Source organism: Lepisma saccharinum, unplaced genomic scaffold (genome assembly GCF_977018435.1).
Source record: "Lepisma saccharinum unplaced genomic scaffold, izLepSacc3.1 HAP1_SCAFFOLD_681, whole genome shotgun sequence".
Taxonomy (NCBI): Eukaryota; Metazoa; Arthropoda; class Insecta; order Zygentoma; family Lepismatidae; genus Lepisma; species Lepisma saccharinum.
The window spans coordinates 57,759-80,788 of record NW_028143352.1 but is presented as its reverse complement, the minus strand read 5'-3'; the positions used below and the strand labels follow the sequence as shown (position 1 = coordinate 80,788).

Genomic DNA, 23,030 nt, shown 5'->3' with positions numbered 1-23,030 from the left:
AGGAAGCGAAGTTGGTTTTCTGGAAGTGCTTGCTTGTTGTTTAGTTTGAAAAAATCATAAGACAGCATTTTGAGATGTGGTTTGCCGATATTCTAGCCAGACTTCAAGCAAGTAGCTTAATTGTCATACGTAATGCTCCGTATCATTCTGTTCACATTGAGAATGTAAAAAACAATGCTTTCAAAAAAAATTACATTAAGGGGGAGAGGGACAATTTCCCTTAGGTCCTTCTCTCTGAGGCAGCTGGAAGCACTGTTGCCAACTTAACTCTTTTGAGGCCAGATCTGGCTCTTTCGTGCACTCGCTTGGCTGTGAACTGTGGCACCCGCCCCCTGCCCCACTATATATCACTAGCCCTGAACACGGACCAACTTTTGCCATGTATACACATTTTGCACATGACATGATATTATTATATTGGCTGCGTCGTCTCAACCCCCACCCCTCCCTCTTACCTCCCCAGCTACTTTTATATAGCGCCTTGACTGAGGTGAAGATGACAATATTGTTATCCGGTAATCGATTATTTTCGATTCATACAACCATCGATCGATTTTTAAGATGGGTGATGCCGTCAGATCTAGAAGGTGAAAACTAAGACTAGATTGTTATCACTTTAAAGTTACCGGTAATAGCAGTGCCCCTCCCCACCCTCTTGACAATTAAAATTACCATGGGAGGCACTTTATAGAGCCTTCGTAAATCTAGCTCCTTGAAAGTCAACTTAGCTCAATTTAAGGTGAAATTTAGCTCTTCTATGAACATCAGGTTTGGCAACACTGCCAGGATGGCTGTAGGAGGCAAGGAGAAATGCATTACGCTTATAGGAAAATTATTTTACTTGTTTTCTTGGAGATATCACACTTCAGATTGCGGAAAAAAATATATGATCGGGTAAAGGATCCATTGAAGATGATATTTGCGTTAGAAATAGTCGAAACTCCCATTTGTTTAGCCGTAACCTCAATTTGAAGTTGTCTCTCCATAAGGAATACATGGGATTCTGTAAATACGTATTCATCACATTTTTCAAACATGGTATCTAGCTTAATAATCAACTTTAAAACCCATTTCCACTTGCAACATGGGGAGAAATTCATACTCTCAAATTATGCGTGGATTTTCTTTGGTAGCAGCGTCCATTCAGACTTTATTTAAATAAATGCATGCCTGGTGCGAAATTGTCCCTCCTCACCTTAACCGTGGCTTTCGTGGAAGACTGGCAAAAACAAAGTCATATGAAATTGAAAGCTTCTTCACTCGAGCGAATAACACTTGTACAGGCAAAATGTGTGGTATACGCTCGGAGCCAGTATCATATGTATAATTGTAATTTGTCCATGGTAGTGGGCCCTCAAATGTGGATCCTGAAGTGAAAGATGCAGTGAAATGGAAACTTAAGTGAACATAGTCGTCATCCCCATTTTAAAATGTAGTTTAGAGGCTGATGACCGATCCTACACCCTTGATAATTCAAACTTTTTCTTTCCAATCCACACATTTCGATGTCTTAAGGTGCCTGAAAGTGATTTTAGCATGCTGAAACCACAAATAAGCGTGGTACCATTGGTCTGAACCTGGGGTTCCTCTCGTACTAACCAGGATTACCTTGGCCGCGTTCTAAACGCCAGGAGGATAAAACTAACCTGTGACAAACGTGTTTGGTAGCACACTTTCCACTTGCGATGTTCACTTCAACGATGTTTATGCTAAGAGAACCAAACCTAACAAGATAGGTATTCCTCCTGTGCATGACATCATAAATCGTTACCTCATAAAATTGCCAATAACTCGCTTATAACGCATTTCCCACGTGGTAAAAACAACAAGGAACATTCATATGAATAGCAATCTTTCCAACCCACTAAAAATATTCAAGTTTCTTGCGGGGGTATGAAGGGTCACCATCACCATAGTTTAGTCATCTTACAAATACAATGACTTGTGAACATTGAATACATACCTGTTTTGATGGTAGCATGATTTTTCTTTGTATATTTGTGACAAAAACACATGCAATTAAGCATGCAACCCATGAGGTTCAAAGATGTTAACGTAACGAGCACCTGTTTCTCAAATTTCTTTATCAGCTTCGGAAACTGTCTCAGCGAAGCTTGTTGGTATCTTGTAGAATAACACAATGTGATTGGTAATATATTCAAAGATGATTCCTCCAGTCTTATATCTCATATTATGACATTTGATTCAAGTTTCTCAATCTGTATTTGTTCTAAATGAGTGTTTCTATGCTTAAGGACTACCCTGTATTACTAATTCATCTTACCTTTTTCCATGTCATCTTCTGAACTGTCTTCATCTGCAAAAAAGATAAGAAATGTTGAAAGATTATTTTTAATGATCAAATCAAAAATAAACACATTAAATTAGTTAAATGAAACCGAGCTTTAAAAATTGGGTTTGGCTATTTTCACCAAGCGGTGGAAGGTGTATATTTCCTTGACTTATGGTGTTTAACCCTTAGCTGGTGAGGTGGGGTGAGACAAACCCCGAAGAAAAAAAATGTCCTCACAAAGGAATGGTTGTGAATATAGTTCAAAAAAATAAAGTAATGAATGAAGTTGATTTTAATTAACATAACTACGTCACATATTTAGACAAAACATTACAGAAAATACACATAAATGATATTTTCTTTCAAAATGCAAAACGAAAAGCAAAAAATTAACACATCTTCACATTTTTTTAAATTTTTGCAGCTCATAAAGAAGGAAAAATTTAAATTCTAACAAAATATTGATTATTAGGACATAGATATAAAGAATACTAAAAAAACTCTACAATCAGATTACACTGATGCATTTTTTCATGCAGTTTATATTTACTCCACCGCACTCTGTATATGAAATAATATTTCATCGGACTGTTTGAACCATGGAGCTAAGAAAAGAGAAGGAGAAGCATCGTGCGATTTTTCTGAAGCTGGGTCACGTGACAGAACCGGAGAAGTCAGACCAAAACATTCGAAAATGCCGTAAGAAAGCATGTAATTTTGTGTACTTTTGAATAAGATTTGGGAAGCAATGGTGCCTGCTCAACACACGGCTGTACAAACTGAAGCGACAGGAAACCTGAAGGAATAATATTCCATATGCAAATAAAGCTAGTTATAGTTTGTTTTCTAGTATTTAAGTGTAAAGTAAACCTCGAGCTTGCGTTTGTAGTTGGAGCCTACTTCCATGCTCCTTCCAGCCCACGTGCACTTGCAGCAGCCGATGCAATGTTCTTCTGTCAGCGAAGTCATTGGTTGAAGTAGATGCGGGCGGCAGCATACGGCCATCTTACTCAGACCGTAAGTTCCGCCCACTGGCTTCAAAACTAAAGCAAGAAGTCATACGAGACTGCAGGCACCTGGTTTGAACAGGTCAACACAACCTCATCCTCACACAGCTGCTAGAGAACTGACTGAAAGGTACTTAAGGATTCCAGGTATCAGATGTGACTAATATGTAAATACAGTCACTTCAAAATATTGGGCGTTACCCCCACACCCCCTATACGCCTTCATGGCATGGTGCTAAGCACAGGGGAACACTTTACCTTTATCAAAATATTCGTGGGGTAACTCAAAACTCACCTCACCAGTTAAGGGTTAATATTAGCTTTGCCGTAAACTTGCTGAAGCAAGTTATAACTAGAAATTGAACCATGAACAAAATGTCTGTTGCCCAGGATGACATCAGAATTAACAATCAGAACTTGGGCCATTTCTTTATTGTCTTCTTGCATACAGGCTGTTGTTGCAGCTACATAGTGAGGTGCAAAGGGTACATATTAGGTTAGGTGGGTAAGGTTTAGGGATGTCAGCATTAAAATACTACTTGCTAGTCAAATCACAACTTCTCCAGTAAATAACAGATGATGAGGCTCTTAAATGTATTAATGTAGTGTCCCATTTAATCTACTGCCATGAGAATATAAAGGCATGAATAAAATTCTACTCATTTAGAAACTGTGGAAGTACAATACAACAGGGTGTACAGGCTATTTTTCATTTCCAGACACGTTAAAAATGTTGAATAATACAAACTATTTCCCCTTCAATGTAATGTTTTTTTGCAATTTTGGAATAAAAACTGTTAATTTCAAGAAATTTTAGACACGTAGCGAAGAAAACATCTGGAATTAACCACTCTTTAATACAATTAAATGGGCAAGAGGATCGCAGAGAGTCGAAATTAGTTTTTCCAAATCCCGATACAGGCTTCTTGAGATCACGCACAGCTCTAGCGTACAATGAGGGTTTATGCAGGATTTTATCTTGGGGGGTGGGGGGGGTTGGAAACTTTTGGGGGGTGTAAGTTTGGGGATGTTAAGCACATATTTTGGACCGTTTTTATAACGTTTGCCCTAATTCAATTTGTTCATAGATGTTTCCAGAGATAAACACCCCCTCCCTTCCGTTCACATAACATTCCAGAAGAAAAAAATATGTCAAATGCAGGAAAAGATGGAAAATATATTTTTGTGATAATGTTAACATTTCAGTCTAATGTTTCGAATATTGCTAAAACACAACAGATGACATTCAAAAACACAAAGTTCAAACATATTATTACCAGGAATCATTTCATGCAATTCTTAAGCTAGTTATACATAAATTAGAAACATTTGCGCAATATTTTTTATTTTTATTTGTATGGTTCTTGTCGTAGGTGTAACTCTCGAGTTCATTTTGGGGGGTTCCCAATTCATCGATGCGTGCGCGCTTGCATGTCTCAAGTATTAACAATAAGTACAGATATAATATGACTCTTGAATAAAAGATCGTACTGCGAGCAAAACGAGCAAGCAAATGTTTAGAACTATTTCCTTGCAAACTGATTATGCATATTATTAATTAAACATAGCGACAGTATTCCGCAATGTTTACTCTTTACAATCTTGCTTTGTTCGTTCGGCGTCATCTTTACCTCAGCACATGCCCCCTGCCCCCTCCTTGTTCTAGCTTCAGTTACAAATTATGCATATATATATAATTTTAATAGTTCTATGTAGAGAGTGGGTTCCAAATTCTGCTGGTGTTTTCAAACTTCTGTTTAAACAATGATTCACAAACTGAAATAAAGTAATGAAACTCTATATATTTAGAGCATGGAAATGAAGACTTTAAAATATAGTGGGAAGTTGTGATGCATGCTTGATAGATGATACCTGGTATTGCTTTTGAACGAAATCGGTCAAGGAATTTTATATTGAAGTCTACCCTTACAAAACTCTCCACGTTTTCCACAAGGCAGTGGCAAGCGCCATCATGAACAAACTGGTGTGTGCACATGTGGTCAGATGTAAATTTGGGACTTAACATAAATTAAATTTCTTTTTTTATTTAATTACTTATACTTCTTTTGCTTCTTCTGAAAAGTTGGAAAAAATTAAATATGCCATCATGTCAGGGAACTGACTAGATAACAAGAGGAAGTCAATTTTTACTAAATCTATATCTTTGCAAACTGTAAATAACTTTAATCTAATAGGGTACCAGTAATTTCAAAGGGCACTACGACGTTAACACTTTTCTATTTTTATTTTAAAAATTTACTATCCGTTCAACACCTATAACTTCTTAGTTTCGTCAATTTTTGACATTTGTACTTACCTATCTGCTTCACGGAACATAGCTTAAGGTGTATTGACATTTTTTTGATCAAAGTAATTGCAATTTTTCACATTACAAGTACTTCATTCTCGTAGTATTTCGCTTGCCTGAAACACAATATGGCACGTACACCTTCCTACATAATTCCGCATCGTGCTTGTGTTTTGTCAATTTTCATTTGTTATGCAGTGTTTCAACCTTCTGAACCCAAGAAATACCTGTGAACAAAGCTCATCTGATCAAATTTTTTAAAAAAACTTTTTCGCATTGTTTTACGAACAAAATTGTAATGTTTCGTGGTGCTATCCTTGAATGGTTTTTGGGGCTATCCGTCCCGGAATCGGTGGGAAATTTAAACTAAAAAAATTATTTTCGTTTGAAACTTTTGAGTCCAAATTTCCCACCGATTCCGGACTCAGCCCCTGGGGTAATTGAGCTACCGCCCGCTACACTCCGGCTACCTGGCTTTCTCTATAGAGTCCCTGTTAAAGGCATGTTAGAAATTGGTAGGAGCCAAATGCCCCCAAACTTTTAAATTTGAAGAAATCAGTTTCCAGGATACGGGAAACTTACCTGAATTTCACCACGCATACACGACATGCCACAGCCAATTCCTTCTAACGAGTAGCTTACATTCACTGCTACATTTTCGACATTCCTTTCCTTTCTTCACGATCCCGTGTTCAATTAAATTAAAAAATCCACTGGATCTTCCACACCCGGTACGAATTTCACCATGCATCCACGACACGTCATGTTTCTAACTTTCGTTGCAAACACAGACAGTTCGAAACACTGGATACCCAATGAACATGAACAAAACACAATCACGACGCGTGATGATGTACGAAGGTGTACGCGCCAATGGCTATTGTCTGTCGGAGAATTAATTTTCAACAAAGAACATGAATTTCCACTATCACACAAAATACCTTCCAGATGTTAGACAATGCTACAGGAAGTTATTACCGTTAAGTAGTTTCTTGTGTAAAAAATGAAGAAATCTGTCCGATGTATAATAAATTAGTACCTTATTTTTTATGTTTTGCTTATTCGGCACCCCATTTATCCTTAGCGGCCAGGCAACCACCCCACGCAGACCCCCACCCCCTTCACAACTCTCTTTCTAATCTAATATATAATTTATTTTACAAAGGTAAGAAATCTTAGAGCCACAAAAATGGTCACATACATCAACTATAGACGTGAATGAATCACTTAGGGTCTTCATGAAATAATTGTGATTTTATATTGAATACTCAGCGAGTAAATTTTATGTTGGTACTTTATAAATATCGTTGAAAGAAATTATACCTACATATAGTGTCACTGCTTTTCTACTCACCACTTTTGGTTTCATTTTATCTACCTACTTCAGCCAGTTTTGCAGTAAGTTTAAGTTTCAGACATTGTTACACTAAGCAGAATGACAACACACGAACTGAGATGCTACACTGAGACTGGCCTAAGGGATTTGACTGTTCTTTTCTCCACCACTGTAAAATCATCCATCTCGCCCAAGTTACAGAAAGTTAGTGTTGATACCCACAGTAACAGAATTCACTGTAAGGAGTTAAACCTGTATCTTTCAATTTCTTCCCTTACTTTTATGGTACATTTTTCACATGAAAGAATCGAAATGAAAATGCAACAAAATTTAAATTTCATTGAACTCAGGGGTTAAATTTACGGTAACGGTTCCGATTGTTTTATGATTTCTCCTAGCACAAACACTAATTATCGTAGAATTTTGGAAATCATTGTCACACAAAATTTGAACCTTCCTTAAAGTAATGAGCGCTGTTTGGACTCGAAAAAATGTTATTTATGCTGACAAAAAAAACTTGAAAATTACCTTACGCACTTCTCATGGACAAGGTATTCTCCGTCGACAAGTGACAGTAAATATCGTAGAAGCGTGGGAATGAATGTAGAAGTAAATCGGAACCTTAGTATAATGCATTTAGGGACTTTATTTTAATGCTAAGGGAACCAAACCTAATCTGCCTAACCTAACCACGAAAGCATATATTGAACAAAACCTTAAGTAATTGCTAAAACTCCGCAGTATGTGTTAACAGACGTACATCGAAATCGAATCATGTAAAAATTGCATTTGTAGCATGATGAAATCGTAATAAAACAAAAGGAACTTGGGCCCTACCACGACACCAAATTTTAACTATGTTTGCCAAACCTAACCACACGTCAATGGTTCGTGGGGCTAGCGTTCAATGGTTCGCAATTTCTAGATCCTGATACTACCACGATACAAAATTTTAACTATGTTTGCCTAACCTAACCACACGTCAATTGTTCGTGGGCCTAGCGTCAATGGTTCGCAATTATTTTGCAATTTCTAGACGTATCCGACAAATTTTAAGGAGCGAATTGACAATATAGAGAAAGTCTCCAATTTTGTTAATTTTCGGTATACTAACTACTATTGGCCTCCTAATCACGAATCTGTTGTAAAAAACCAGGGGTAACGTGTGGAAATTTGAAAAAAAAAGCTGATTGACTTTTTAAATATATAGGCTATAGGTGTATATGCATAGTTTTACGAACGAAAATGTAATCTCCTGTCATTGTTTCCAACCACGCCGTTGTTTCACACGAAAATGTTTATGATGTACAATTTCAGTACGAACTTTATTTTTTTGAAGAATTTAGGGGTGAAATGAGTGCTAATGGAACCTAACCTAGCAGGCCTAACCTAACCTCATGTGAATGATTCGTGGGGCTACCCGTGGATGGTTTGTGGGGCTACCTGTGGATGGTTTTTGGGGCTAACGAACAATGTTTCATCAAAATGTACAATTTCCAGACGTGACCTCTGGTTTTTTACAACAGATTCGGGATTAGGAGGCCAAAATTAGGGCTAGACTCTACTTTACGTCCTTATCTGCACATTGATTGCTTCTTTGCGATCGCGGTGCGCGTTCGTGGTGCGGCAGCCAGCATCTCTTCGGGTAACTACCTTTTTCTTTTTACACTTTCTGTTCACGATAGCCGCACTAACCATTCACAGGGACGAGATATGCCTACGAGGTTAGGTTAGGTTCAATTAGCACTCACTTGACCCCTAAATATGTGCTTAATCATCGAAAAAATTCCTCAGTAAGTTCAATTACGCATATCCGGACAACATCGGTTTTTGTCGATTTACTCCTCCAGGAAATTTTTCCTCGCTTTGGGATTTACGTTGTTCAATTCCTTATAAAATAAGCTATCCAACGATATATGACACGTATTCCTTAGGAAAAGGACGTAAATTAGAGTCTTACCAAAATTAACAAAATTACAGACTTTCTGGTAACAGTAGTATAAGCCGGAGACGGATTTCTTAAAATTTACAGGAGAAAAGACGAGAAAGTACTTACGGAATTGCGTTCTTAAGGATTTTCTGAAGCCGGGGAAATTGTTTTTTAGAATCGTGCAACGTATTTTGCCTGTAAATAAGGTATTTTTCGTGAATCATGCATCTCCGTTGTACGATAGCTCGTGCCGCCATTACCGCAGACTACGTGAATCAAATGTTCCGTGTGTTCGGTTATGTAACCCCCTCACAGTGTAGCAACCACGCGGAAGTTTGACAAGATGACGTGTGAGCGGGTTTTTTTTTTTTCCAATGTAAGGTAAGACTCTAGTTTACGTCCTTTTCCTAAGAAATACGAGTCATATATCGTTGGAAAGCTTATTTTATAAGGAATTCAACAACGTAAATCCCAAAGCGAGCAAAAATTTCCTGAACGAGTAAATCGAGAAAAACCGATGTTGTCCGGATATGCGCAATTGAACGTACTGAGGAATTTTTTAGATGATGAAGCACATATTTAGGGGTGAAATGAGTGCTAATGGAACCTAACCTAACAGGCCTAACCTAACCTCGCAGGCATACCTCGACCCCGTGAATAGATAGTGGGGCTATCGTGAACAGAAAGTGTAAAAAGAAAAAGGTACTTAACCGAAGAGATGCCGGGTGCCGCACCACGATCGCGCACCGCGAACGCAAAGAAGCAATCACCATGCAGATAAGGAAGTAAAGTAGAGTCCAGCCTCAATTTTCGCTTAAAAACCTTTTGTGAATAGTTTGTGCGGCATTTATCGGTTCATAAGTTTTGAAACACTGCACATCAGCTGACGATAGACAACGTGAGTCAAAATTTGCCCGCCGAATTAGCAACGACCAATAAACGATTATAATGTTAAAAATAACGCTTTTTTCATGGGAAAAAAAGTGATCCCCAGCTTGAAAAATATTCCGCTATGCATATGAGGTAAGTAGCAATGATTTTTATTTGAAAACAAACGAGTTTAATGTGTCTCCGGCTTATACTACTGTTACCGAAAATCGGAGAGGGGTCCAGTCATCTTAAGTCATACCAAGTATTGTCATTCTATTGTTAATATAAAAATCCACATATACACCCCCCCCCCACAGGGGGGTGTTCCACTTTTCTGCTTGGGGGTGATCGTCAAAATTTGGGAGGGCATTGGGGGGTTGTTAGGGGTGTGTGGATAAATCACTGACAATGATGATATTAGAATTATATATATTATATCTAAAACCAGTATAGAAAAATAAATCTTACCATCATCAGGTATGTCGTTTTCTTCGCTTGGAAGAAAAAACCGTAACCTTTCTATGAACTTATACTCAGCAATTATTTGATCTCTAACTTTATGTTTTTGAATTCTCATCGTGCCTCATCTGCTGTAATATCACACCAAACAAGACGAGAAAACAAATTACTACACGCCGATGACTATTGTTGCAGACTTACTTCAAACATTATAAAATATATAGAAAATTAAATAACATGCGCTTGCCATCACAGACTAGTTGCACATGCTACTAACCTTGGTTATATGTCACCGATTCGTTCATTCAACTTCTTCTTCTTCTATCTGACCTAACCCAGCCTACTGCGTCACTAACGACGTAGAGAAGAAGTAACTGTAACTTTGGTGGGGGCAGAACCAAAAAAGCTTTTCATTCTATAAAATAGCGTACAGGATTATTTGCTAAATATGTGTCAATGGTTCGTGGGGCTATGCGTCAATGGTTCGTGGGGCTATGCGAGAATGGTGTGTGGGGCTATGCATATTTTTTTCAAAACCAATTTTTAACTATTGGAACCTATAGTGACCCTACCTAACCTAACCTTACCGGGAATGGTTCGTGGGGCTATGTATGAATGGTTCGTGGGGCTATGCATCAATGGTTTGTGGGGCTATGTAGGTATTTTTAGGTGCAGTGGGGTGGAAACACTGCATGCCGAGTACGGTAGTGAAACTGTGACCGCCATTTTGCATGTTACCGAAGGCAAAAAGAAACGAAGAAAACTTACTCGATATGTCGCAAATAGAGCTTATTTCCGTGAAATAAGCGAAATGCCACCTTCAGCAATGTTTCTCAATGCAGAATACGTAAGTACGAATATTCAAATTAAATGAACTAGCAAATTTCAGCCGTTTGTCCGATACGAGAAATTTACCACAGTGGTATCACTGGAGTCTCCCTTATCACACAACGCGAGAGCAACATTGAGTTCTGACGTCACCGCGAAATGCTTCGATTGTTATGCTAAATGCCTAAGTTGTTATGTTGCATAAATAATACATTTGCTATCTATTTATGCTAACAGAACCAAACCTATAGCCTGACAAGTTAAGTCCCGATATGCGCAGATCGCTGCGGAGCACTCCCTATTACGTCATCCTCCCCACCACTCTTCTACTCACTCGTCTGGCGTTGAGAGTACCAGTGGTGCCAACTCAGCAAAATTAAGCTAAAACAAATATGACGATTTTCATGGTACAGTGGCTCTCAGCGACAGACAAACCTGCAAACGAAACTGAAATCGATGCGGAGAATAGAGTGAAAGCATTGTGAACAATAAACAAAAGGAAATTGTACTTAAAAATTCAAAGTGTACCTTATTTGACACAGTATGCGATTGACACGAAATTTAGAAACGCGGGGCACACCATAATACGACTTCCGCCTTACCACGCAGACTTAAATCCCATTGAACTTGTGTGTGTGTGGGGGGGGGGGAATCAAGGGTAAGGCAAGGGAATTCATTTCGGATTCACTGGACGCAAAGAAAGATTTGCTTGGAAAATTATTTAGTAAATATTCTGTACAGAAATGGATTAAATGTTGTGAACACGTGAAAAAATTGAAGATTCTTATTTTGAAAGAGATGGACTTATGGACGAGCGTGTAGATGAACTGATAATTAGACTTGGTGAAGCCGATTCAGACACGGACACAGATTCATCGGTAGACACAGACTCGGATGAGTGGGAGAGTGAAACTGAAGAAGGAGAACAGGAAAACATTTAGAAGGTGAGCTCAGTTCTATCGTTTATATATTTTTCATTTTTCTATCATTTTATTTGTTACATTTCTTATGCTGGTAAGAAATATCCCTAATATAACTTAATTCATTTAAGGTTTAAAGGGAAAATATCAAAATGTATTTAGAATTTAGCGTAATCAATAGGTAGCGTAGGTGAGGGGATACTAATTCATGTCTTTCACATTCAAATTTCGTTGAAAATTCTCAGACGATTCGTCTCCCTCCAGGTTTGCAACACTGCGAACGAACGTCGCCGCAGACAATGGGGTGGGGAAATGTGATGCGAGGTGCGCAAACAATGGATTGCAGCGTCTTGTTTTTAAACTTGTCAAGTTATAACAACGTAGGCTTTCCTCGCCTGACTTCAGAGCAGGAAGTTGCTCTCGCATTCTGCAATAAAGGAGATCCTTATTACGTTTGCTCATCAGGGACCAAAAATTAAAAGGTAGTGTCTGCTACCACGTTCTTTCTCTGCTGTAACCTCAAAAGAGACATGCGCGTGGCAGCAGACTCGGTCTTTGGCTCTGTCCGAAAGGTACAAAGTGCAGACTGGGGCCGTGTCCGGATTGGCAAGCGCTCCGTCCCGTTTCCTCCCGTTGCTCTCGCGTGGCGTCGAAGTCACGTCCAAGTCGTCCGAATCTACATGTCCCCTTGTAGTACGGTTGTCACCTTTCCCGCCAGGTGTCAGCCCGAACTTCACCCACCGCGCTTTGGGGCGCAGGCGCATTGCACGGAAGCAGAAGGCAGACGCCAAACAAACATGACAATGATTTCCACCTATTTACTACTCATATTAAAAATGTAACACGCTATTTCATCATTTACAATTTTTCTACATTCAGTATTATCGATAAAATGTTAAAGTATAACTGAGTTTTACATCCTCCAATCAGTAAATGTTGTCTGTACAAGGTGAAAGTTAGAATATGGCTGCCAAGCGCAGCGTCACAGCGTGTTCAAGCGTGCATCTGTCGCGCCTCTCTGCTCTCCCCTCCGACTCCACGTCTGCCGCGAATTCGGACAACGGAGGTTGGCTGAGTCCCCGGATGGAACGGTGCTCTAGGTGACATCAGCAGGGCGATTCACGAAAATGACTACAAAATCGAGTCTACAACGAAGTAGTAGTTTTTAGTAGTAAAAGATGTAGTAAAGTGCGATTCACGAAACCGTCTACTAAGAATCGACTACATCTTTAATTGTCTACAGCGCACGGCTACAAGGAAAGTGGTGAACTTGGCGAAACTAAGCAATATCTATGGAAATAATCGATATTTTAATCGATTGTTGTGCTATTTCCTTGACATTATCGATGCATGTCGTACTTCGAGATTCCGAGAGTTGTTTGTTTACGCATAATGAACAGAAAACTAGTTTAGTTTGTTAAAACTGCGAAGTAATCGTAATGTACGCGTAACCGCAAAGTAATTTGTATAAAGTGAAAATACTCGTTGAATTAAAGCAATTGTGTGTAAATACACGAAATTTAATAACAGATGCTATGTTTTACCTTACCTTCTACTGTATGTCACTGTTGAAACATATGCGGCAGAACTAAGGAATACTATTTTTCTTATGTGTTGCAAATGAATGGTGCAAAATGTAAAGGCAGCTGATTTTTCATGATTGATTGATTTAGTTTATTGGTAACACTTTACTATACCGGAGACGGAGTTCTTCAAATTTACACGAGAAAGTACTTACGCAAATCATTTTCTGTAGCGTTGTTGATGTTCGGGAATGTAGTTTTGGTCCATTTTAATGCGAAAGCATGTGGTTTTCTATTGCTGCTGCCGCCATTTGCTTTCTGCACGAGAGCACAATACCCTCTCGTATTTTCCGTATATGCTAAATTGAACGAAAGGAGTGCTAATGGAAACTAACCTAACCTAGTAGGCATACCTCGTCCCCGTGATGGTTCGTGAGGCTATCGTGAATTTTGGGGGCTGCCCGTGAAAGTTTGTGGGAAATAAGGAACAACAGTAAGTACTCGTTATTGTAAGAAATAGACATTATTTTCGTTAGAAATTCATTATTTCACCTAAAGAAATGTTCCGCAATGCAGCATAGTACGTTAGCAATGTAAAAAATTGCGAAATAAAACATTGATAGGTGTCTCCTGTATAGTGACGTAGTACCAGTTTATTTTACTTCGCGTTTTGTGCCTCTTGGCTAATTTGCGAAGATGGGATGATTGATGAAATAGATGAATGGACATTCACAAACAACCAAGCCCGACCGGGATTCGAACCCGGGACCCTTGGCGTCGCAGCGCGATGTGCTAACCACTCGGCCACAGGATCGGGCAGCTGATTTTTCATGCTTTGCCATTATTATCTATAATGCAGGGAGTAAGAAACCATTAAATTATCCACCCATTGAATATCTCGTGAAAACTCAATTTTCTTCTTTTTACAAATGTCAAATTTTTAGTTGTTTGGAATTACATTTTCTTAAGTTAGTCGTTCGTAGCAGGAACGTCTACGTTTTCTTAACCTGTTCAAACCCATTAAGATTAACATTGCCAGTTTCGTACGAACTGTTTCTCTTTACTCAACTTTATGCACAAATAGCCCTGCTGAGCAGCCATCATCTTATGCTAAGCACATTATCTACACATTAAAAATAATACTAAAGAAATGATTTACACTTTTAGTGTCTCTTCTGTACTGTTTTCAGTACATCAACAGGTGTTTTGAAACATCTACTGTGTGTAGATTTTCAAGCAGATATGAAAACAAATCGTTTATCATGAGGAATGACAATTTATATTTTCAGCCAATATGTTAAAGAAATGGTAGGCGAGTTGTCCATAACAGTTTTTATTTGGTCTGTTCTACACAATGTGAAATTTAAATGAAAATGTAAAAAAAGTGGAGGACAATATGTGCTTCACTTCAACAGAATTCCATTCTTTAAAGCAACATATGATGTGGAATGAAAAAAATGAAAAGATATGAACTATTTGCCTATTATTTTTTCTCTTTCCTGTACATTAGATCTACTGTAGGTGTTTGGTAGAAAACCATTCAGTTTCAGTAGATTTCCAAGAAAACAGTAGAGTACAATTGATAACAGTTGTAAATAGAAATTCCCAGCTAATCGGGCCACTATGTACCTCCACTGAGTATCGAACCTAGTAAAGTAGAATCTGAACAATTGGAATCACTAGCGAAAATTAAGTTCAAGGTTCACGGATTACAAATGTCACTAATTATTAGAACAAACTTTTGAATGTTTTTGTGCTCAAAAATTGTTCATGCCTTGAACTTGACCAAACTTTTAATTGATGAATAAAATATTGTCATGTTACATGCTACATTTGTACATATGAATTTGATTTCTGACTGAATGCACATACTACGGAAACATAAAAGATAGGCCTACATGTTACTTCTTTTTTCTTTAAGGACGATTTTCATGTCCCATGTTATACTGTATGGAATTCTCAGCAGACAGTCATTCATTGTTTGTTGCCAAGAAGATGGACTAGTACTGCCACCACCTGGCAAAAAAACAACAACATACATTTGCATTATCTAAAAGCAGCTAGTGACAGCAACTTGGAGTATGGTAAAAGCACCAAACCGTGACCTACCTAACCTACTCACACCTGCATCTGAGATCAGAAATAAATCAAACATAACCACCCTAACCTTTTCAGATGTTTGTTTTTGCTATCAGATGCATATGCTAGTAGGTTTGGTGTTTTTAGCATGTAACACCAAGCTGCTGTTAGCTGCTCATGTAATATCTATGTATAAGACAACCACTCACATCACATTTGCTTACACCTCAAATTTACAGAAATTTCATTCAATGAGAATTTCAAGAAATTCTTAAAAGTTACACACATCACAATTTGATACACTCCAGAATATACCTTGCATTCCTGTTGATAACAAAAAAGAAATGTTGACATTTGTAACAATTTGGATTAGAAATCACGGAACGACTTGAGATGACCGGACCCCTCTCCGATTTTCTTCACATTTGGCATACTCACTAATTGAGGCCTCCTAATCATGAATCTGAAGTCAAAATTTGTCGGAAACGTCTAGAAATTGCAAAATAAGCGAAAATAAGGTGTTAGTTTTCGGAATGGAAACTGTCGATTTTCGAGAATTTTTTTGTTTCACAAACAAATATATATATATGCCTGATACTACCACCACACCAAATTTTAACTATGTTTGCCTAACCTAACAGAACTAACCTAACCACGTGCCAATGGTTCGCAATTATTTCCAATTTCTAGATCCTGATACTACCACGACACCAAATTTTAACTATGTTTGCCTATTATTTTCTTGTAGTTTATGGTTATTACAAGCATAAGAAAACAGTTTTTCTTTGTGACGTTTCAGGAGAACGCACGCTCCTTTCATCAGACATTTATTATTCATGAAAATAAATGTCTGATGAAAGGAGCGTGTGTTCTCCTGAAACGTCACAAAGAAAAACTGTTTTCTTATGCTTGTAATAAACGTAAACTACAAGAAAATAATTCTATAATGCAAGCAATGCGTACATACAAGAAAAACTATTATGTTTGCCTAACCTAACCTAATCACGTGCCAATGGATCGTGAGGCTAGCGTCAATGGTTCGCAATTTCTAGACGTGACCGACAAATTTTAGCTTCAGATTCGTGTTTAGGAGGCCTCAATTAGTGAGTATGTCAAATATGAAGAAAATCGGAGAGGGGTCCGGTCATCTCAAGTCATACCTAAAATCACACAATAATGAAAGGACCAACTATATGGGATTATAGATTTAAAATAAAAATGCTCTGTTCACATATTTTTTTAACCTATTTATTGATTTATTTATTGCATTGGTCTTCTGCTACTTTTGGCTAATCATGAAGATGGGGATGAGGAATGACACGTTTAAATTGACGAAAGGACACTCACAATAACATCCATGTCCTGGGAAGGATTTGAACCCTTAACTCCTGGCATCATAGCAAACTTTGCTAACCTCGATAACAGTTCGTTATATCGGAGACGCATTTCTTCGTTTTTACAGAAGAAACTACTTACAACGTTCATCGAGGTATTTTCTTTCATCCTGGAATCTATTTGACCGGGAAATCATGTATTTTTCAAGAGAAACATCTCAGCAACGCACAAGTGCCATTGCTTTCGCTACGTGAACTGGATGCTACATACGTTTGATGATGTAACCCCGTCAGTTTCCAACCCCCCCTTTTTTTTTTAACTATGCTTGCCTAACCTAACCTAACCTAACCTTATCAGAAATGGTTTGTGGGGCTATCCGTCAGCTACCCATGCATAATATACAATTTGCACACGTGACAAACATGATAGTAGGTATTTTTCGGTAAAGAAGGTTGGAAACACTGCATACCTACAACAGTAGTCAACCTCTGCCCACCATATTGTTACGGAAGCGAAAAAAGGAATAATAAAAACTACTCTCTATATGAAAAATTGTGTTTGTTTTTGTGTAAAAAGCATAATGGCACCTTGAACTATGTTTCACAATACACAATTGGTAAGTACGGACCATGCGAAACACAAAATATCCAATTTTAATGTCTCTCCGATATAACGAACTGTTACCCTAAACTCTTTACGTATTTACACTAGAATGCTTTGGTGCACCAAATTAATTTTTAAAAAATCATGTTCTAATGCAATTTCCTCTCATTGTTTAAAAAATTACTAACCATTGTTATAACTGTATCTTTAGTCAAAACAAAAATAAATGTCTGATGAAAGGAGCGTGTGTTCTCCTGAAACGTCACAAAGAAAAACTGTTTCCTTATGCTTTTCATAACCGTAAACTACAGGAAAATATTTCCTCTCATGTATTAACTACTTTGAAAGTTATGTTGTTTTACAATAATTGCTACCACAATTTTTTAACCATTAAAAGATAAGTAGTGTTACATAATTAAACATGAATGTGCTGAGGGGTTGCCAATAGAGGAAATATAGTGCTTCTTGTTTATAATAGTGATATCCCTAATATTTTATATGCATCGAAAGATATTTTATGCTGGCTGATACAGGATTTGAACTGAGAAGTTTATGTACAATACACTTCCCAAGCACAAATCCCATACCGTGCCTTGCATTAATGCTCCTGAGTCTGGATCCCAGGGAAGCCAGAATGAACTTGGAACCTGAGAAAAATAAAAAAAAATATATATATAGTTTGCACATGGTAATGAACACATAATCGTCACAACAAACTCTAAATGTTTACATGTGTTTGTGTCAGTACAGTGTACTGTTTTGTTCTAGCAGATAATATGTGCTCTATCTACACTATGCCCTAAGTATACAACATGCTCTATCTACACTATGTCCTAAGTATACAATGTGTAAATAAAACCTGCTGTAAAGTACAATTTTTATCCACATCCAATTTTTAAATGACATATGTTTCAACAATTTGTATTAATGCATGATCATTATAAAAATTATTTCATAATAAATGCATAATTATTGTGCTGTGAATTTTATTTATAAATTAAGTAAATGCTTAATAAATTTATGTAAAACTATATTTCACACAAATCTTGAGCACTGCACAAAGAAGAAAAATAGCTCTCATGGGACTTCATTGAAGCCCATGTTAACAATTGAGACGGTTAGGTTGATTTGATTTGATTTGCTTTATTTTGCTTCACTTTTGGCTAATTTGCGAAGATGGGAATGAGGGATGATATGATGAAATTGATGGATGGACACTCAGAAACAGCCATGCCCAGGTCAGGATTCGAACCCGGGACCCCTAGCATCATAGCACGATGATGTGCTAACCACATCGCTGGCAATTGAGAAGGCGAATGGAATGGCATGGATAAATAACAATAATAAAAACAACATCACAACGATTGTACATAACTGGCAAAAATATAGGCTGCTATGATAAGTGGTGTGTGTACTGTGAACATTTTCGATGCATGCGTTTGTATGATTTAGCAACCTTAAGTAGCCTATCAAGAGTTTTCATTTCTTTTCAGAAATGTTTTCACTATTTACTTTTGTCCTGTTACAGCCATCGATAACCTATGCACATTTTTTTTTCACTTAAGTTTGTGCTGCTTCTTCTCATCCGTCTGCCTGCAAGCACGTTCGTACAAAACCAAACTGCATACTGTTGGGGCTTGACTTCCGTATAATTACGATTTTGGCATGGCTTATGGGATGCATAAAATTCAAAATGAGTGGTTATTATTTATGGTCTGTAGAAGATGAAATTGCTGTTTTTAAATCGCATGAAATCCTAGGTAACAGTTCCGAATGTTTCATGATTTTTCACAAATTTTATAGGAGTATTAGGAAGTGTTTACAAAACTGGAAATGATTGTGGGAGTAAGTTAGAAACTTGGAGAAACTAATTAGTACAGTTAAAAGTTGCACAAAGTATTAATTACAAGATAAATTATGTTTTGAAATGTATTGTGCACGAGCAGGAATGCTTGCAAAGAGAGGTGCTAACAAATTATACCTACCAAACTTAATCTGCTCGTGGAAGTGTATTTTCATATAAATTAGTGCAAGATATGGATAATTATTATTATTACTAACTTGGATTACAGGAGGTTGAGAGAAACAATCCTTTTGTTGGGAAAATGAGGTTCCACAATTTTGATCAATCCGGCACCTCCTGTTCAGTGACAAATTACTATGAAGATATTTTCGAAACAGAAAAAGGATTTCCGATATCTCTAAGATGTGTTTTAAGTACACGCAAATGCCCACTGTCATTTCCTTCTGCTTTTCGAAAACGTGAAAACACAGATTATGGGCCATTTTGGTAGCTCTATTTTCTTCTTTGAAGTTGGATGTCATACACAAACACAGAATATGACGAATGTAGTTCGCTGTAGCCCGCTCTAGGAGGGTTAAAAAGGGTCCTACAAGAACTGTCTACAACTGTAGCCCGATATGTAGTCGACTGTAGCCTGTAGACCGCTGTAGACAGTTTCAAGAATCGCAAATTCAGGAAATGACTACAAATTTGACCACAAGCCTGACGCGGCTACATATTAGACTACATATCGGACTACTAACAGTTCGTGAATCGCGCCGCTGCTGCCGATTCGGAAGCGGCAAGTATTGTCTTGGCGGAAGTGACGTCACCTAGTACAGTTCGAAAGCGCCAAGAACAGAAGGACGCAACAGGGACGGCGACAGGGGTGGGCACGGGTGGGCAAGCGCCCACCCAAAAATTCCTGTGCCCACCCGATTGCCCACCCTATCAAATTAAATAAATATATACAATTAGGAAATGTAATTTCTGTCAATTGGCGAAATGTCTAATAAGTAAGTTTACAAAGATTAGAGAAAATATCTTGTTGAACGAAATTAATTTAAGCTTTTCTTTCTACTTCCTTAATTTTGTCATTGGAAAGCTAAAGGCACTATCAGAACTCTTGTTTTAAAAATAAACACTGCTATGATTAGAACCAATGAACAGGCTTAGTAAGTTTTATTGGATATTCACAATTATGAGGTATGCTATGTGATCAAGAGTTAATCAGGATTTAGAAGGATTTGGAGGGTTGCAGCTCCCTGCCTTCAATGGGGGAAAATGGCTTTGAATTCAGCCATATATTGAAGAAGAAGGATATTAGGAATGTGGAAGTACAAAAAGTATGACTTTTTGTCATGACTTGGGCTAAAGGTTATAGACTAACTGAAGCTGTGCATAGATGCGAGCAGGGCCGTATCAAAGTTTATGGAGGCCCCTGGTAAAATTATTTGGAGGAGCCCCCCATTTTTATATTTTTTTACTAGGAGTTTTTTTAGCTCAATACATTAACCACAAGTTTTCATCAGTTGAAATGGTAGACCTGATTTTAGAGTCAGTAGTCATTCACAATCGAACGTATCACAGATAGGTTTGCAGGGAGAATAGCGCAGTAAAATAAAGTTACGGGACGAAAAGTGTAGCGCTATAGCAGCAGTAAATTTCTGCGTCTAAATGTCTACAGTATATTATGAAGAGTGAACATCATAGTTACAATATATAGTAAATACTAAGGGGGTTCAGACGGAAACAGAGAACTGAGCAGTAGACCCAGTGCGGTTCACAAAAGCACTGCTTAAAGTTAGGTGTCCCGTAGTTCATTGATGCACCGAGAGAGAGCGCTAGGATCTCCACTTTTTTTTCCCCTAGAAAAAATTCACAGTTCTAATATGACGTTAACGAAAGAAAGTTTTGTACTTCGTAGGATTATTTATTATATTAATCGTATCCACACCACTGTCAAATCATCCATGGTATAAAGTATACTGAGCTTCAGATATCTACAAACAGATGGACTGAGAGCTGTGCTACAATTGGATCCAGAAGAGTGTAGACATACTACAATATTGAAGTTTTTTTATTTTAAAAATACAACTGCTTATGCAATTTCTCACAAGCATAGCCAGCCGGTTAAAATATTTTTTGGGTGGAGGCTCTTCACAGCTTTCTTTTGGTGGGGGCCCCGGGGCAATTGCCCCAACCACCAGTTGCCCATAGGTTAATCCGGCCCTGGATGGGAGTGAGTTCTTGATGTTGTCAGCACCGGACCTATACATAAAACTCGGCCTGGGTAATAAACAATAAACAAATAAAAACATCTTATTTGCCTTGATTGCAATGATGAGTATGAATGATAATGATGAAAGTGATGAAGGGACACCCATGCTCAGACCGGGATTTGAACCCGAAATCCCTGGCATCATAACACACTGCGATAACCATTCCGTGGGTAATTTGATGTGTCACTTTCTTTATTCTATCACATTTTTTTTACAATACTGTCATCTTCAAATAATGCAATGTTTCTAAATTACAATTTTTAATTAGTTCTAATTAATAACGAGTAAACACAATCACTACCTGCCAAATTTTAATGTAACAGTTCTGTAGGTTTAGAAAGGATGTATAGTACGTATTACTGAACTGATGTAATTAGTGGCTAGCACTATTTACAAGTTCTCTTCCAACATACTATAAATTTTCACTATCAGTTATGCAGTTCTTATGATTAACTTGCATGAATTTCAAAGAAGATGAAGAAAGGGGTGGAAAGAAACCTTGACTCGAGGGTGTCAGAAACCTATAATGAGGCAGCTAAATTAAATAAGAAAATAAATAAACAGGATAATAATCCAGGAGTGATTTTTTAAAAAGGTCCACATGCTCAAATAGGCTAATTGTCACTAGATCTTCATTTTAAGCTGTGGTCCTAACGAGTGTGCATTGGGCTTCCACTGGGGATTGAACCCAGGATTCGTTAATTATAAGACGAGAGCATTATGCGATGGGAGAGACGATATACAGAAATAACTCCGTCAACCGTATAATTTAACATAACATAAGATGCGTCCATTTAGGAGGTGGATTACACTATTAATATGATTGTCCCATCGACGTCCGCAGCATTTTTTCCAGCGAGGGGCAAGCATGATAATTTGTTGAAGGGGAGGGAAACTACACATATTCCCCCGACAATAGTGCTGCCCCCTAAAAAAAGACACTTACTAAATTGAAGCTATCATGATCCATAAGCATCCTTCCAATAATTAACATAAATTACTGTGAATAAATGCCACTTGCACCCCATCCTTCCGGACACCCATGGATTGGCCTGAGATTTAAACTACTTCTTTCACGTAGGGACAAAAATATTTGAGATTTAAGATTTAGATAAAACCACGTCGTTGCTCGTCGAGTTATCTGTTTTGATAAAAAATGAAGCATTGTGGAGTTGAAATAACTACCTCAACTTTCGATGTGCTATGAAATATTGATAATCTATTTGTGGAAAGTAATCAAGATTGATTGACTCATTGTTTTATTTCAAGTCGATTTTCTGCTAATTTTGACCAATGGTGACGGTGAGGTGGAATGGTAATTAGATGAACGTCATGAAGGGACGAACACAAACATGCAAGGAGACAAAAAACACCAAGATGATCATCTTGACTGCGGTTGCAGGCACCAGAGACTCATTTGCCTACAAGAATACAGTTTTCAGGGTGTACTATTCAGGAGAGAGGTTGGCATTTG

General features: G+C 37.8%; 1 protein-coding gene across 1 annotated transcript in view; it reads right to left on the bottom strand.

Moving 5' to 3' along the window:
* The window catches only part of LOC145983130 (uncharacterized), a 41,781-nt gene extending 31,324 nt beyond the window's left edge, over window positions 1-10,457 (bottom strand). The window contains exons 1-2 of the mRNA XM_083116409.1: window positions 10,213-10,457; window positions 2,285-2,317 (exon numbers count right to left, since the gene is read on the bottom strand). Of these exons, the coding sequence (XP_082972535.1) occupies window positions 2,285-2,317; window positions 10,213-10,321 (142 nt within the window). The 5' untranslated portion in view covers window positions 10,322-10,457. The remainder of the gene's footprint in view (window positions 1-2,284; window positions 2,318-10,212) is intronic.
* Between the last annotated feature and the right edge of the window lie 12,573 nt (window positions 10,458-23,030).